This window comes from Sminthopsis crassicaudata, chromosome 4 (assembly GCF_048593235.1).
Source record: "Sminthopsis crassicaudata isolate SCR6 chromosome 4, ASM4859323v1, whole genome shotgun sequence".
NCBI classification, from domain to species: Eukaryota; Metazoa; Chordata; class Mammalia; order Dasyuromorphia; family Dasyuridae; genus Sminthopsis; species Sminthopsis crassicaudata.
Genome location: NC_133620.1, coordinates 260,656,473 through 260,674,553, shown reverse-complemented (window position 1 = coordinate 260,674,553; position 18,081 = coordinate 260,656,473). Strand labels below are relative to the sequence as shown.

At 32.1% G+C, this 18,081-nt stretch overlaps 1 protein-coding gene across 2 annotated transcripts in view; it reads left to right on the top strand.

Annotated features, from left to right (window-relative positions):
- Positions 1-6,592, top strand: part of FAM83B (family with sequence similarity 83 member B) — a 100,527-nt gene extending 93,935 nt beyond the window's left edge. For both annotated transcript variants that reach the window (XM_074310633.1, XM_074310632.1), the window contains exon 6: positions 4,137-6,592. In XM_074310633.1, coding sequence (XP_074166734.1) covers positions 4,137-6,405 — 2,269 coding nt within the window. In that variant the 3' untranslated portion in view covers positions 6,406-6,592. The remainder of the gene's footprint in view (positions 1-4,136) is intronic.
- The last annotated feature ends 11,489 nt before the right edge of the window (positions 6,593-18,081 follow it).

Sequence of the window (18,081 nt, the reverse complement as noted above, 5' to 3'; positions counted from 1 at the left end):
CTTTCCTGCTTCATTAGATTCTTGTCACATACTTCCATCATTTGGAGACATAATGAGAAGCAAGCCTCTATCCACTGCCAACTTTCACTTAGAGCTGATTACTTCTCTATGTATTAAATTAAAAATATGAAGAAAATGAGGTATGATTCTCTCAATTATGACCCCTTTTATATCCTCACTACTATGTCTATTCTTTCTTTGAAATCTCCCTCATATCAAGTAAGTAAATATCTTGAGCATCCAGCTTCTCAGTATAAGGCATTGTGCCTTTTCTCAAAGTTAAATAAAGTCGTTTATATCCCATTCCTTTCCATTTTTTGAAGGTCCTTGCCAGTAAGTATTCTTAATTCTCCATACTTTAGTATCTTTAATATAATAAAATTAAATAAAGTAACATGAAGTGTTTTGAAACCCTTCAAATGCTATTTTTAACTTGAGATAGTATGGTGTGGTAAATGGGGAATTGTACTTTGAGCCAGGAAGAAATGCCTCCTCAGCAATTTACAGATAATATAGTACTAGGCATGGAACTTATCTTCTGTTTTTCTCAGTCCTCATATTATTAACTGAGGGACAGGTGGATTTAAAGGCTTCTAAGGCTTCTTTCAGCTTTAAAGATCTTTGATCTTTTCAGAGAATCTTTGATTTTTTTTTCTCCAGTGTCTATTTCTTCTTTTAAACTTAATACTGATTTTTAATGCTTCCCAAGAACTTTAAAATTTGAATTGTTTATTATTTATTTTTCTCTATGCCTCACAATATAAATTCCATCATTAAGTACAAATCATCTTTTTCTAGCCAAAATAAGTTATATCCTTTTTAATAAATCTCCATGGCATCTTCCTCTTGCTTCCATCCTTTTCTCTAATTGTAATATCTTGTTACAGTATCCTAGAGTTTCATTCAGCCTTCCTTCTTTCCCCTTTACAATCTGCCCTAGCCATATCCTACCTCTTCAATATTCTTCCATTTTACTTCCATCCTTTTGCTCTTCTTTGTTACCTTACTTGCTATTCTTTGAGTACAATATCCCATCTCTTTTCTGTGTGATTTTATACTGACCTTATGCCAAACTGAAATGCTTTCCCTCAACCACCACTCAGACACACAACCTTCAGGTCATAAATCCCTGGTTTCCTTTAAGACTCACTTTAAATGCCATCACTCTAAAAGGTCTTTTTAATAATTTCTCTATTGCTAGTTCTATTTCCCTCTACAGTTAACTTTCACTTTAATTTTCTATATTTTTCTTATTTGTTCTGGTGTAACTATATCATCATTGCTAAAATAATTTTTTCTTGTATTTTTTTTGCATCTCCAATGATTAGCAGCAGCCTTTATACCAGTTAATAAATGCTTGTTGATTAATTGACTTTATGCATTTCTTCCTCACCTTTCCCATTAAGAAACATTTCTCTGAGCCTTGGCTGAGGTTCCATCTCCTCCATGAAGTCTTCTGTTATCTCTTTTCAGTAATCATATTTTTATAGTAATATACTTACTTATATTCATATGTGATTCCCCCATTAGACTTGAAAACACTGATAGTAGGGATGATGTTGTTCTCATCTTTCTAAAATTAGCACCAAACATAATGTTTTATGCTTAGTAGATATTTAAGAAAATGTGCTGCTCTTGATTTTCTAAATTAGCCTTTTGCTTTACATTTCCACACATTCTTATTTAGTTTCTCCTATTATTTTAAAACATGTAGTTTTCAACAATAATCACTTAACTCTCTGCCTCTATTCTCACTTTCTCCTTATCTGTCTCTTTTACACAGCTATTAAAAAAAAATCTACTTTAGACATCACTTTTGCCTCCTTTCTCTCTACTTCTTTCAACTTTTTCCCCCCATTCTCACCTAGCCTTGATCACTGAATGGGCGGTTGCTTCAATCAAACAGCAATCTATTAAAGACCTTAATAAAAGGTCAAGGTCTCACACTATATGTAAGCTCATCTCCAGTCATCCCAATCTGTATCTTGCCATTGGATCCAGATGGTTCTGGAGGGAAAAGTGAGGTTGGTAATGTACTGTTTTTTCTCCTTCAAATCCAATTCACTCGCACTTCATGTATCATCTCTCTAGTCATCTTGTCCTTCAGAAGGAAGGGCAAATAAGAACCTCTATCTTATAAACTTGTAATTATTGTCTCTTAACTATTTTTTACTTCAAGCTGTACTTCCTTCAGAAAACCTGCCCAAACCCCACCTCCTGGCCAGGAGAAAGCTATTGATGTTTCCTGTCTCATTGTTTCATATGTTATCTGAAACCCTCTTCCTTTCTTCAATCATACGTATTAACATGTGTCTTTAGTTCCATATGAGACCTTGAAAAACATGAAAAATATGCTTTTTAACTAGCTTTCCCTAGTGCCTACTTAAAATTCTTTTTCTTAGTGAATGAATCCATAAAATGCAAATTTGAGCTCATCATCTTTGAATCTAAGACTTTCTCCATTATTTCCTAACACCCTGGATTTAGAACAGGGAGAAATCTTAGATATCATCTAATTTAGCACTTCAATTTTCAGATGGGAAAACTGAGGCCCATGGAGGATTTTATTTATTTATTCATTTGAAATATATTCTTAATCTCTTTCATCATTATATAATAGTAAAATAATCTGGATTGAAAACCAAAAGAGACTAGCTCTCTCTCTTACTTTTTTTTAAAAATTTATCCACACAATACTCAGAGTAGTGCTTAGTGTAGAGTAGATAATCAATACTTTTATTTTAAAATTCATTGATTCCATAGCTTAAAAAACTTTTAGTAATATTTTATTTTTCCAAATATATGCAAAAATAGTTTTAAATACTCCCCTTTGCAGAAGCTTCCATTTTAAATTTTTCTCCCTGTGCTGCCCCCTTTCTGTCAAGGGACAGAGAAAGCAAGCAATCTGATATAAGTTAAACATGTGCAGTTCTTCTAAATATATTTTCATATTAGTCATTCTATTCAATGAAATCAGATCAAAAGGGAAAAGAAACATGAGAAAAGAAAAGAAAAAAAAAGCAAACAAACAACAAAAGGGTGAAAATATCATGTTTTGATCCACTCCGTAATTCTTTGTCTTGATGTGGATGGTGTTGACCAGCTTTTTTAGAAAAGAAATTTAAAAGTTTCCATGGTGTTTGAAGAAGTAACTCCATAAAAAAGGAAGCTTTAAAATGATTCCTTTTAATAAATAATCTAGCCTCATTTCTGATCTAGGGGAAACATAACAGTTATTATACATTCTGCCTTCCTTGAGTACCTTATAACTGTTGTCATTTAAATTTTAAGTTGTAAATACTTTATCCACAGTGTGATTCATACTGAGCAGAAGTCGTTTTGTAATCTGTAGTTATTTTTACATGAAATATTTGCATTTTGTCTTTAAATTTTGTGGCTTTTGCTCCTAAGATCTCTTGCTGCTTTTTAAAGCCTCCATCATAATAAATTATACTTATTAAGTCACAATTTTAAGATTTTGGCAAAGTATTGAAACTTTATGAACCTTGCCTTCAAAGAATATTATCATGTTTAGTCTTTCTAACATCATGGACAAGGTATTGTTTTCAAAAATATCTCAGTTTTTGCTTAGCTAGATATAAACAAAAATATAGACATAGATATAGTATAGATGTGGATGTGACACAGATTTACATATATGCATACTTATTGATATGGACACAGAAAAAGAAAGGTTTAGATTTTGTCTATCTATATGTAGATAGCTAGATAGCTAGATAGATATGTCTGTAATATTTCGTGCCAGCCTTTCAATGACGTAAAAGCTTTGTAAGCAGAAATGCAAGTTACACTATGAACCTTTATATAATATTGTTTTAATATAATCCCTAAATAATAAAAAATAATTATCCCATACTTATATTTTTATAACATTTAGTAGAAGAATATAAAAATGCCTTATTTATCAAGTGCTCTGTTGCTGTTTCATAGAAATACTGGAAATTGTGCTATATTAATTACATTATTGACTTTGATATACATATAGTTTATTTACAATTATAATTCAGTCATTAAATATAGTTTATAATGAATTGCTAACAGTCAAAATGCACAAGTATGTAAAATATATAATGTCTAATTGTTTTTGTTTTTTTTCTTTTGAAAAATATTTTCAGCTACATGTGGTCATTTGAAAAAGCACATCTCAGCATGGTACAGATTATCACAGGACAGTTGGTTGAATCATTTGATGAGGAATTTAGGACTCTATATGCCAGATCCTGTATTCCTGGTCCATTTGCTCAGGAAGAAGCAGAAAAGGCAAAAAATGGCAAGCCTCTCTGGGAAAATGGTACATATCAGCGCTCATTGTCTTCTTTAGCTTCCTTTTCCAGCCAAAGGAATCTTTTTGCTAGGCAAGATAATCCTACTTATTTTAAAAATAGAGGCATATATGCAGTTAACGAACATGATAGGCCTAGCATACGGAATCATGGATACAAACCACACTTTATACCAAATTTTAATGGTCCAAATAAAATCCGCCAGTATCAACCAAGTCAATTAAATGAAAATTGGAAGAGACATAGTTATGCTGGAGAAAAGCCAGAAACAACTCCTTATCTGTTGCTCAACAGGGCTATGAATAGAGCCAACAATCCATCAAATAATTGGAAAATGCCTTCAGATAGTCTTAGTGTTGCATCATCATCACGAGGTGGTTATATGAACCCTCACCATATGCCTGCACAGAGCTTTGCAGATCGTCTGGCACAAAGGAAAACCACAAATCTTCCAGAAAGAAATTCAAATGTACGACGATCTTTTAATGGGACTGATAATCATGTTCGCTTTTTGCAACAAAGGATGCCCACCCTTGAAAACACTACAAAATCCTTCCTACGAAATTGGCGAATTGAATGCTATTTAAATGACCACTCAGAAGGGATGCCTGATTCAAATGGCTCAGCTCCTGGTGACCGATTTGAAGGTTATGAGGGACATGAAAATATTAAAGCCAATGCCCTTTATGCTCATTCTCGGCTTCGTTCATCAATTGTGTTTAAACCAACCTTACCAGAACAGCAAGAAGTGAGTAGTTGTACAACAGGATCCTCAAACTCAACAATAATTGGTTCTCAGGGAAGTGAATCATCTAAAGAAATATCAAATGTGCAACAGCCTTCAGACCAATCTTCATCAGAATTAACCACAAATCTCCAGATACCTCAATCAGATGAATCAAAAAGGCACAGCTTGCAGGTCCTAGAAAACCACCGTGAGCCTATTTTAAATCAAAACACACATGGTGCTCCTGAATCAAATAACTATTTATATACAACATTAGGTGTGAACAAACAGATGGAAACTCTAAAAACTGAGCAAAATGAGAATCTACTAAAAAGACGAAGTTTTCCATTCTTTGAAAACTCCAAGGCCAATCTGGATCATGCTGGGGGTAAGAATTATGTCTATAGCACACTGACTAGGAATAGAATCAAGCAGCCAGAGAAACCCAAAGAGGATTTATTGAAAAGTTCTAAAAGTATGCACAATGTGACCCAAAACCCAGAGGGTGAAGATGAAGAGCCCAAAAGGGAGTCTTCAAACACTACCACCACCAAGTCCATTTCTATTGCTGCTCTTTTGGAAGTAAATAAAGAGGAGCCTCCAAAAGATATATCCTCCAAGAAAGAAGCAAAAGGTTCCCCAAGTTTTTTGAAAAAAGGTTCCCAAAAGCTGAGGTCACTACTCAGTCTCACACCAGAAAAGAAAGAAACTCTATCAAAAAATAAAGCTCCTGCTTTTTATAGAATGTGTAGTAGTTCTGATACATTGGTTTCAGAGGCAGAAGAAAATCAAAAAACAAAAAAATCAGAGCCAAAATTAGATGCATCTCCAAGAAGAAAACGTTCTTCTTCAGCCAATTCACAAGGAAGTGTTCATAAGAGCAAGGAGAATATTGCTGTTAGATCATCTCCAGTGAGCTCAGATGAAAACAAAAATATCCCTTCTGCACATCCAGTTGAAAAAGAGCTCTTAGAAAGGGGAGGAGATGCTTCTGCTCCCAGATTCAACACTGAGCAGATTCAGTACCAAGATCTAAAAGAAGTTAAGCCAAGGATAGTTACTGAAAGAGCAACTCCTTCTTCTCCAAGGCCAAAGCCTAGTGAGTTGCTAAGATCTCATTCAACAGACAGACGTGTGTATAGTCGCTTTGAGCCATTTTGTAAGCTAGAAAGCTCTGTTCAACCCACAAGCCATATGCCAAGCCCCAGAATACACCATACTGAGATAAAGACCCTCAGCACTAGCAATAACTACGGTAGGACCAGTCCCATGCTCAACTACAATTCTGCTGTCTATCACCCTTATCAGCCAAATGAAAATAAATTTCGAGGATTTATGCAAAAATTTGGAAATTTCATACACAAAAACAAATAGCTTTAATTTCAACAGTCTTTGCAAAATTTTAAAGTCTCCATGAACATGAATACTTGAATATATAAAACTGGGAAGATTCTGCAAATTGCAAATGGGTTTCTTTGGGGAAAATTTTGTAGTTAATGTGCATGTTTACATGTATATTATTGTATAGTAAAGCTACTTTTATGTAATAAATTCATCCTTTGACACTGAAGGTGTAATTTGTCTGAAAAAGTTTGGAAAACAATTTAAAAATTAATGTGTTTTAAATGATTATTTTTCTTTAGATTTAAGATTTTTTAAAAATAATATTTTGCAAGAGAAATCAATGGGAAGGTAGTGAATACTTTTAATCCACTATTATAATTTTCTAAAGTCTTTCCTTTAAAAAAAACAAAATAATGGTGTTAGTGATTCATTGAAATTTATCTTTTTGGCATTTATGTTGCTTCAAAAACAGAAGAAAAAAAGAAAAGAACAATATTATCACAATGTCTTTTTTAATAAGCTTTAAGGCCTTCCTTCTATAGAATAAGTTAGAGCATTTTATTAGCATGCTGCTCATTTTACTGTGAAGCATATATAGCTGACTGGTTTGGCAGTCAGAGGACAGTGTCACTTGTATACCCTCCTCACTTGATATTTTATTTTGCCAGAGGTATAAGAAAAATATTAACCTTATGCAGTATAAGTATCACATCTCAACAATACTATGAACATTTTTGAGAACTTATTTCTGTTTCTGGATGAAAACAACTAATCTTGATTCAAACCTCCTTCATTCCTCTCCAGGTTATGGTCTATTAAAGTCTTTTTTCACCTTTAACCTCCAAAACCAAAATTAGAACTTGGACAAATTGCACTTTTCCTATCCTTATCTAATCTGGCAACCCCAAAGCTTCTTAAAAGTAAAATATAGTATCACATTATTAGGGGAAAAATGATAATCCTAAGCATTTTTCTTGCAGTATTTTTGCTGCTTTTCAAGTTGAGTTAAAATACAGTAGAATTACAGTATATGAGAAAGGATACAAGGATATAAAATGTACAAAGGATATAAGGAGAAGTAGGGCATTCCTTACCTGTCTCTACCATTGATTATGTGTCTTGGCAAGATCTATTTATCCTCCCCATGCCCTAATATTTTTCTTTACAAATTATAGATAATAATGCCTGTAGTCACCTTCTTTGTAGGACTATTTAAAAATATGGGCCATTTTAAAATTGGATTTGCTCCATTTAGTTGTGAAGAATTCACTGCAGCAACAAATAAACCTAATTTGAGGAGTGCAAAATATTTTTATCTCCTTTGAATTTTATTAGTATTTTCCAAATGAAGTATTAAGCACAATGTGCTGGTAAGATGACTGGATTTAGAGCCAAAGATCCTGTATTTGAATCCTAATTTTGTCATCTGCTATCTCTGATAACTTCAGCAAATCCTTAATTCCTTTGGTCTTTAGTTTCTCTTATAAAATGAACGGCATGGACTAGATGGTCTCTGCTCCCTTCCTGCTCAAGATCTGTGATTATAAGTTGATATGGGAAATATTTTGCCCAAAGAATAATAATATTATTATTCCCATCTTAAAGACTTTATTCCATGGTTCTGCGTAACTAAAGCAAGGCCTTGGTTGAAGATTAAACAAATGAGTTGTTGTTTTGTTGTTGTTGTTGTTTTTCTATAAGTATTGGTCTGCCTGTCATATATCCAGTACCATTTTTAAAATTAATATCATAATATTTATAATAGTAAAGGTTTTTTCCACCTATTAATATCCCATGAATGTTATATAGGTTCAATTTTAGTCCAAAACAAGGACAAAATCTAGAAATCTAGTTCTCTCTTATCAATCGAAATGTATTAAGTTTCTCTGTGCCAGTCACCCTGCTAAGCAGTGAGGATACAAAAAGAGATGAAAAATAGTCCCCTTCCTCAAGGAGCTTTCACTCTAATAGAGGAGACAACATGCAAAGCAAGCTATAAAGTAGTAAATAATAGAGGTAAGGCACTAGTAGAATTAAGGAAGGCTTTCAGTAAAAGATGGGATTTTTGTTTAAACTTAAAGGAAGTCAGGGATGGCAGTATTAGAACAGAGATAGGAGAGTATTCCAGATATGATTTGTTTGTAAGAGTCAGAAACATGGAACAGAGACACTTGAAATACAAATACACACATAATAAGAAATAGGATGAAAAAAATATATATATACAAACATAAAGCTATTATAGTTTTTAAAAAAATACTAAAAAAGATATTTAGAAATTTAAAAATCTCTGGTCTAAACTGTTCATTGAAATTGATGTGCTCCTTTTGATGTGACCATTCCATATTTGCAATTTATATGCAGCTTACTTTGTAAGTTTGTTTTCAGGTTTTCTCGAATACTTGACTTTTTAAAATTTTTAGTATCTAATTGAGAACTGAAACTCAAAAAAAAAAAAAAAGATTTTACATTAATACACTATAGTCTTTTATCTACTCCTTCAGAGACAAATAGGCGCCTGGAATATCTGTTGCTTTTGTTAATACTGGATGATAAATTCAAAAACTATATACTAAGTGTCACAAGACATCAGGAGAGGTAAGGGAATAAACATTTACAAAATACCTATTATGTGTCAGTCACTATGATAAGCACTCATGCAAATTATTTCATGTTTTATTTCAGCTTTAGAGCTGGAATTTCTAAAGGCCCAGAGAGGGGGTTGTAGCATGCAAAAGGTAACAAATTAGTAGAGTTGGAATCCTAATTCAGATCCTTTTCTAAATCTGGTTTTTACAATCATTAATCATCAATTCTGAAACTTCCATGGGGAGAGCAAATTAGGACAATGATATTTTAAAGCTGAAACTAAGCAATTAGTGTTACTGATGATTACTTTCTAAAATCAAACACAGAGGATTTTTTTTGTTGTTGTTGTTCTCTTTATATCCCTTGAAACAAGCAGTTTTATGATGCTAATTGCATTCTACAAAATGGTCACTGATTTTTTTGTCAATCAACATGGTAGCATTTGTTATGTTTATTTGCCTTTTATTTTCTTAGAGAATGCATATATCCTTGAGGCCATTGCAAAATAGAATGATTTCCCCTTCACTATATTTTTTTCCACTCTATCAGAGGCTTACTCTTTAATATTCCTTCTGTCAATTCACTTGACAGTGCCAAAGTCAATGTTTGATCAAAAGTTTTGAAATTCTTCAAGACTCAGCAATGTTGAATTCTAATTACAATAATCTACATTTCTATGATGCTTCACAGTTCACAAAGTTTTTTTTTTTTTTACAACAGTCTAGTTGAGTAATATTAAGTATTCTCCTCTTTTTACTAGTAAGGAAAGGCCCAAATTGCATAATTACATTGCTACTAAATAGTGGAGCTAAGATGACTTTTAAGAGCAGTGATCTTTTCCGTACCAGTGCTATGTTTCTAAAATTGTTCCAACGTTCCTATAATTTCACTGAGACTATTTAATTTGCTTTATTTGTGGCATTTTTATTGCATAGCATACATTTTAAGAGATCTTTCCCCTCCAAACACACATGCATAAAACACACATGCTTTGTGACAAAGGAAAAACAAAAGCAAAACTTTTTAAAAGAGTTTTTCTGGCAGTGTGTTAACCATCCTGAACCCATATTTGCTCACCTCTCTAAAAGAATTATTAAAAAATATTATGATTTTAATTTTTACCATCATATGATGAAAATATAGTCTTTTGTGTTTGGATTTTTCTCAAGGTAATTTTACATTCTTTTCCACATTAGTTATAGTAGAACAGAAACTGATATTATTTAGAATTTTTACATTTTTTACATAAAAAATTATACAGTAATTAATAAGTTATCTTCCAGAATACCCAGGAAAGGTGATATGGAATCTGAAATTTAGCAAATGATTTCAAAATGCTTTAAAATGCCAAGTATACAAAACTGTTTACGTTCTTCTATTATATACAAACTAGTTAACTTAGATTTTGAGTTGTATTAATTGAAGATGCATCTATGATTTAGATTTCAAGGAACACATTGTCTTGTCAATGAAGTGGTTTTCTTTGGCGCTTCAATAAAAAATGGATGTTTTGTCATACACTGAATAGAGTTTCTTATACTGAACTACTACTGTATTGAACAAGGGCTACTCATATGTTCAATTATACCTCAAAATATTTTAGTTGTTTTTCTATATACTTTCATCTCCTGAGAACATAAACATCTAAATAAAATAGAATTATTGTTTATGGTGAACAAAAAAATAATATTCTGTGGTGTGCAAAAACACAGTGATTATCCATTCTGTTACAATGCTTCCATTTAAATAAAATCTTTGTTTTGTACATGTTGAATACTCAAAATATTTATAAATATTAAAAACGATTGTCTAAATCTAAAAGATGAGGTAGTAGAAGCAAAGACTCAGTTTTTGTATACTTACAGAGTCATGTAATGTTAGCAAAACAAACATTCTTCCAAATTTACTTTTTGGATCACATCAATTGAATATTAAAGATTTTATTTAAAAATATGTATAATTCATTATATTTCAAAATTATCTTTATAAACTTTTCTATACTTGATTTTCTAATGCTCAGTCTTTAAACCATTCTTATGAAGTTAGATCTTATATGATTTAGACTCATTTAATCACAAATATATCTACTATGATTGAAATGCTTCTTTTAATAGAAATAAGATTTGTATTAAAAAGATAAAGAACTTAGCCCCAAGCCTTCCTCTTCAAGTAACATTTATATTCCTTTAATCATTTCAATATTGTACTATGGTACAGTAGTTGAATTAAATTTAATATATTCTAGGAAATGCAAAATAATGATAAATTTTTTCTTTAAAGGTGAATTTTGGACTAATAACTAATTCGTTTTTTGGCCTTGCCTAGTTGTATTGTAAAAGTTTATCATTGTTTTAATCTCGTTGAAATGCTGTACATAAATAATGAGCTACGCAACAATAACATTATAATATAGCATTAAGACAATTACTTGTTTGGAGGATTAGGGCAAGTATTGTAGCTATTGAAACCCTCTAAAGAAATGCTTGCTTTTTAGAAAGTTGTAACCAAATAGGTAATCAAGAGAAGTTCAGACATTTAAAATATTGTTAGCATTTTGACTTAGATACAAAGGATAAATGGGTTAAAATAGAGTAAATCTTCAAGATTATAATCAAACCCCTTATTTTACAGTTGAAAAAAAATAACACACTAAAAGTTATGTGACCTAAGTGTACATAACTAGTAATAGCAGTAGAGTCAAGATTTGAATCTAGGTCTCTTGAGACTAAAACCAACATTCCTTTAACCTCACTACCATGATTCTCAGTTAATGTAATCATCCTGATGAATGATATGACAATCAATAGAACTTTATTTCAGTGTTGGTAATGAAACAAAACTATTGTTAAAAGTCATTTATATTTATTTTGAATTCCAGTATTTGAGGATATAAAAAAATTCAACTAAAGTAGTCTGGAAGAAAAAAAAATGCTATGAATCCTGAAAGGTATTACAAGATATTTTATTTTATTTTTTTATTAATTTTATAAGTTTTTTGGCAATATATATGCATGAGTAATTTTTTTTATAACATTGTCCCTCGTATTCATTTTTCCAAATTTTCCCCTCCCTCCTCCTATTCCCTCCCCTACATGACAGGCAATCCCATACATATTAAATGTGTTACAGTATAATCTAAATACAATATATGTGTGTAAATCCAATTTCCTTGTTGTACAGTAAGAATTGGATTCCGAAGGTATAAGTAACCTGAGTAGAAAGACAGTAGTGCAATCAGTTTACATTTAATTCCCAGTGTTCCTTCTCAGGGTGTAGTTGTCTCTGTCCATCATTGATCAACTGGAGTGAATTGGATCTTCTTTATGTTGAAGATATCCACTTCAATCAGAATATATCTTCATGCAGTATTGTTGTTGAAGTGTATAGTGATCTCCTGGTTCTTTTCATTTCACTCAGGATCAGTTCATGCAAGTCTCTCCAAACCTCTCTGCATTCATCCTGCTGGTCCTTTCTTACAGAGCAATAATATTCCATAACATTCATATACCATAATTTACCCAACCATTCTCCAATTGATGGATATCCATTCATTTTCCAGTTTCTAGCCACTACAAAAAGAGCTGCCACAAACATTTTGGCACATACAGGTCCCTTTCCCCTCTTTAGTATTTCTTTGGGATATAAGCCCAGTAATAGCACTGCTGGATCAAAGGGTATGCAAAGTTTGATAACTTTTTGGGCATAGTTCCAAATTGCTCTTCAGAATGGTTGGATTCTTCCACAACTCCACCCATAATGCATCAGTGTCCCAGTTTTCCCATATCCCCTCCAACATTTATCATTATCTTTTCCTGTCATCATAGCCAATCTGACAGGTGTGTAGTGGTATCTCAGAGTTGTCTTAATTTGCATTTCTCTGATCAGTAGTGATTTGGAACACTCATATGAGTGAATATAATTTCAATTTCATCATCTGAAAATTACAAGGTATTTTAAAGCAGAAAAATCAAACTTGTGGCCTAAGAAAGGAAGTCCAAATCACACTCTAATGGAATTGGGAGATGTTTAACCAAAAAAAAAAAAGTTCACTAAAATTATGTAATTATAATTTCTATTTGAATTTGACATGAGTACTTTAAAAGACTTTACAGAGAAAAGAATCAAGATGGCAAAATGCAAGTTTCCATTGCCAAATCTCTTACAAAATGATCACAGAAAATATCAAACAGCATTCTGAGGGAGAAAATCAAGAAAAAAGTCACAGCAAGTCATTTTCCCCCTCTTAGGGCATCTTAGGAAGGCAGAAAGAAAGGTCTGAAACTTGGGTATGGGCTGACCAAGAACATGTCACCTAGTAGTTAGAGATAGAGGACAGCCATCAGCTCCCAGGAATAGTAGGGGTACTTAGCACCTAGTCAGAGATCTTAGGGACCCTGTTTACTAGTGGGTGCAAGATGGAGTGTTATTTGGCAGTTCTATTGCTCTAACAGTTCTAATTCACAGTTATATGGCAAAAAGGTGCAATCGTTGTTGCAAGGAAATAGGAGCTTCTACTGGTTAAGGAGTTTAGATGAAAAGGGTAGTGATCAGACCTCCGACTCATTACATTAAAAGCATCAACAAGCTATAGGCCCTCAGATCAATCTCTGAAAGAGAACATAATAAATGGTAAAGCCATTCCTCTTCACCAGAGATCAGCAAAACTCTGTTCTAATATAAATTCTAAGGTCAGTAAGTAGGCAGGAAAAATAAGCAAACAACAAACATTCAGGTATCGTGTTTCAAGAAATTGTAATTAAAAAACTACCCACATCTTAGAACCACTGGTCAAAATAGAACTGAATTAATCCATTCTCCACCTCCTGAAAGAAATCTCCAAATGAAAACTCTCTGTAATATTACAGCCAATATCCAGAGCCCCCAGATCAAGGGAAAAGTGGAAAGAGCAGCCACAAAGAAGAAATTCAGTAATCATGGAACAACAGGTGGATAATACAGGATTTGCAGCTACCACTAAAAAGAAGTGAGAGGAATCAACAATATGATTTTCCAAAAAGTAATGAAGTTAGAACCAAGATTGATATCTAGTAAAACAATATAATCCTGTGGGGATGGGGGAAGGGAAATATTAGGGATTAGAGAAAAGCAAAACTGATGTACTGAACAGAGCTGAATAGGGAATTGAAAATCAAACACAACAATGAAAAAAAAAATAAAAGATTAAAAATGGATTAGAAATCACAATCATTTAAGTAAATTAAAATCATGAATTAAGTGACTTTCCAGGGAAAGATAGCAAATAAGTTTGAGGTTAGAGTCAAACGCAGATCTTCCTGATTCCAGGCCCAGAACTCTACTTACTGTGCCACTTAAGTTCCCCTATTAGAATTTAGTTGAAATAAAAATGGCAAGAATAGCAAACATGATGTCAGACAAAGAAAAAGCAATAGCAGGTCTACATTAAAATAAATATAAACTATATTTTACTAAAAGGGACAATAGACAATTAATATCAGTGCCTAAATAAATAATAGCATAGCATAGCATCTAATTTTCTAAGGAAAAAAATTGCAGGAGGAATTAGTGAGTAAAATTATACTTAGTGGAGGACCCTAATTTATCCATCTCAAAATGAGATGAATATAATCATAAAGTGAACAAGAAAAAGTTAAAAAATAAATATACTTCTTAAAGTTAAATATTATAGATCTCTAGCAAATGATGAATTTGTGAAAGAAATGATCGTGCATATTTTTTAGCTGGACATAGAACCTTAAAAAATTGATCAGATATTAAGGCGTATAAATCACTAAACATGCAGAAATATTAAATAACATCTCTTTAAGACAAATAAAAAAAAATTCATTTGTAATGAATGTGCCTTTGGAGAATAGATTAAAAACTTATTGGAACCTAAGTAATCTAAAGAATTGAATTGGTCAAGAAATAAATCAGAGAAACAATATTTTCATTAAAGATAAGGGCAAACATGAAATAATATTCCATAATTTCTGAGGTGTAGCTAAAGCACTATTGGAGAAACTTTTGTTTCTCTAAATTCTGATATCAATAAAAATTGAATTATTCATGAAAACAACAACAACAACAAAAAAAGAAAAAATTTCTATTCTGCAAATAAATACCAAAATAGAAATCCTAAAAATCAGAGGATGGATTAAAAAAATGAAAGCAAAAAAATCCATTCATATAGTCAATGAAATTAGGAGATTGTTTAATGAAAAAAATCTATAAACTTCACAAAGTATGGACTTTTGATTTTTATCCCCTTCTCCTACTTTTCTGTAGGTAAGATAAATTTCTATGCCCAATTGAATGTTGTGTGTTATTACTTTTTTGAGCCAATTCTAATGAGAATAAAATTCACTTACCTTTCACTGTAAAAGCTCTTTAATACCTCTTTTATAGGAGATAATTTATTACATTCTATTACTCCTTTCCCATTAGCTCAATGCATTCCTCTTTGTCACACATTAATTTTATTTTATTTGCCATCTCATTCACCTCATGTGCCTGTCCCCTCCATCTATGTATATTCTTTCTAATTGCTCTATTAATGAGAAAAAAAAATTGAAAACACAAGTATCATTTTTAAAAGTAAGAATCTATGGCTAAGATGACAGGAACAAAAAATGATGAATGTTGGAGGGGATGTGGGAAAACTGGGACACTGATGCATTGTTGGTAGAGTTGTGAAAGAATCTAGCCATTCTGGAGAGCAATTTGGAACTATGCCCCAAAAGTTATCAAACTGTGCATATCCTTTGATCCAGCAGTGCTACTACTGGGATTATATCCCAAAGAAATACTAAAGAGGGGAAAGGGACCTGTATGTGCCAAAATGTTTCTGGCAGCCCTTTTCGTAGTGGCTAGAAACTGGAAGATGAATGGATGTCCATCAATTGGAGAATGGTTGGGTAAATTGTGGTATATGAAGGTTATGGAATATTATTGCTCTGTAAGAAATGACCAGCAGGATGAATTCAAAAAGGTTTGGAGAGACTTACATTAACTTACATGTAGAGTGAAATGAGCAGAACCAGAAGATCACTACACACTTCAACAACAATACTGTATGAAGATGTATTCTGATGAAAGTGGATATCTTCAACATTAAGAAGATCCAACTCACTTCCAGTTGATCAAAAATGGATAGAAACAACTACACCCAGAGAAGGAACACTGGGAATTGAATGTAAACTGTTAGCACTACTGTCTATCTACTACTTATACCTTCAGAATCCAATACTTAACGTGCAATAAAAAATTGGATTTATACACATATATTGTATCTAGGTTATACTGTAACATATGTAAAATGTATGGGATTGCCTGTCATCTAGAGGAGGGAGTAGAGGGAGGAAGGGGAAAATTTGGAAAAATGAATACAAGGGATAATGTTATTTAAAAAAAATTACTCATGCATATATACTGTCAAAAAATTGTAAGAATCTAAACAGCTTAATCTTGTTAAATTTTTGTGATTTCTCTTTCCTATTTGCCTTCTTATGCTTCTCTCGAGTTTTGTTTTTGAAAGTCAAAATTGCTATATAGTTCTTATCTTTTCATCAAGAATGCTTGAAAGTCTTTGCTAGAGAGGTGATTCTTGATTGCAGTGTTAGATCCTTTATGTTACAAGTTCTGTTTCTTTTATGTAGAAAGTACTAGATCTTGTAATATGTCTGGAGCTTCAAAATAGTTGAATTGTTTCTTTCTGGTTGCAATATTTACTTTTTGACTCAAGAGTTCTGTAATTTATAATATTCCTGGGAGTTTTCATTTTGGGATCTCTTTTAGTGGATGGTTGGTAGATTCTTCCCATTTCTATTATACCCTCTGATTTTAGGATATTAAGACAATTTTCCTTGATAATTTCTTAAAAGATGATACTGAGGCTTTTTTTAGTATTATTATAGTATTAAGGTAGTCCAACAATTTTTAAAGTTGTCCCTTTTTTTAATTTTGTTTTTTTTCCCTATGAGATATTTCACATTTTCTTCTATATTTCCATTCTTTTGATTTGGTTTTTGATGTCCAAAGAAGTTCTTGGCATCCACTTGCTCAATTCTAATTTTTAAGGGACTACTTTCTTTAGTGAGCTGTTGACATTTTTTTTCATGATTTTCCTGCATCATTTTCATTTCTCTTCCAAATTTTTCCTCAATATGTGATGTTGCATAGAGAACTAACTTGGAAGTCAGAATAACCTAGTATGAAATTCTGCCTCTAATATATTTTGGTCCTGTGACAATGGACAAGTCTCTTAAATCTCAGTGTTCTAGGTAATCGACTAAGATAAATTGCAGAGAAGGCATCAAATGACATTGGCAGAGTTTTCTCACTTGGAAGTTCTGTACACCACTGAAATCACAGTTTTATTCCTGATGATTATTATATTCATTATTATTGCTGCCATTGTTGTTCTTGGAACTACCTCACTCTTCTCAGCCTATTTTATGAAGTTTGGCTAAGAATGTTTGGAGGACAATTTTAAGTAAACAAAGTGAATCTGAAGAATAAAAACATATTCAATATAAGCTTACTTATTTTCTGCAGATTCATTGAAGTCTCTTTGGTACAATTCCAGAAGGAGATAAGATAACATTGATGATAGGTATATCAAACTATTTTTGGAAGTTCTGTACTACCAAATAACTGATTATGACAACATCTATAAAAATGTATTCTTAAGTTGTTTAATAGATCTGGGAGATTGTGAGCAATAACTTGGTCTTTAATTGTTCTTTAAAATATTATCATGATTAGATGGACAGTGTTACATCATCCTCATTGAATATGAAAGATGGCCTATGATTCAGCAAGGTCTACCTTTAAGGTTCAACATTAACACATAATGTTTGTTGTTTCCTTGGCAAGTTACTTATCCTCCAAGCTACTCATTCATTGCTCAAAGAGCAAAAATTTCTGATCAGATGACATTTTTTGTTGGGAGAGAAAATTCTTTATTCAGAGTTCCCTAAGTTAAGAATTCAAAAATTCAATACCAAAAATAAAACAAAAAAAAATTTCCATTAACTTTTTGTTCTGCTTCTTCCTTTATATTCAAAGAGTTCCCAAGTCCTTTCTAGTTAATATACATTTATCTATATACAAGGTAAATAGGAAATAATCAGCAGA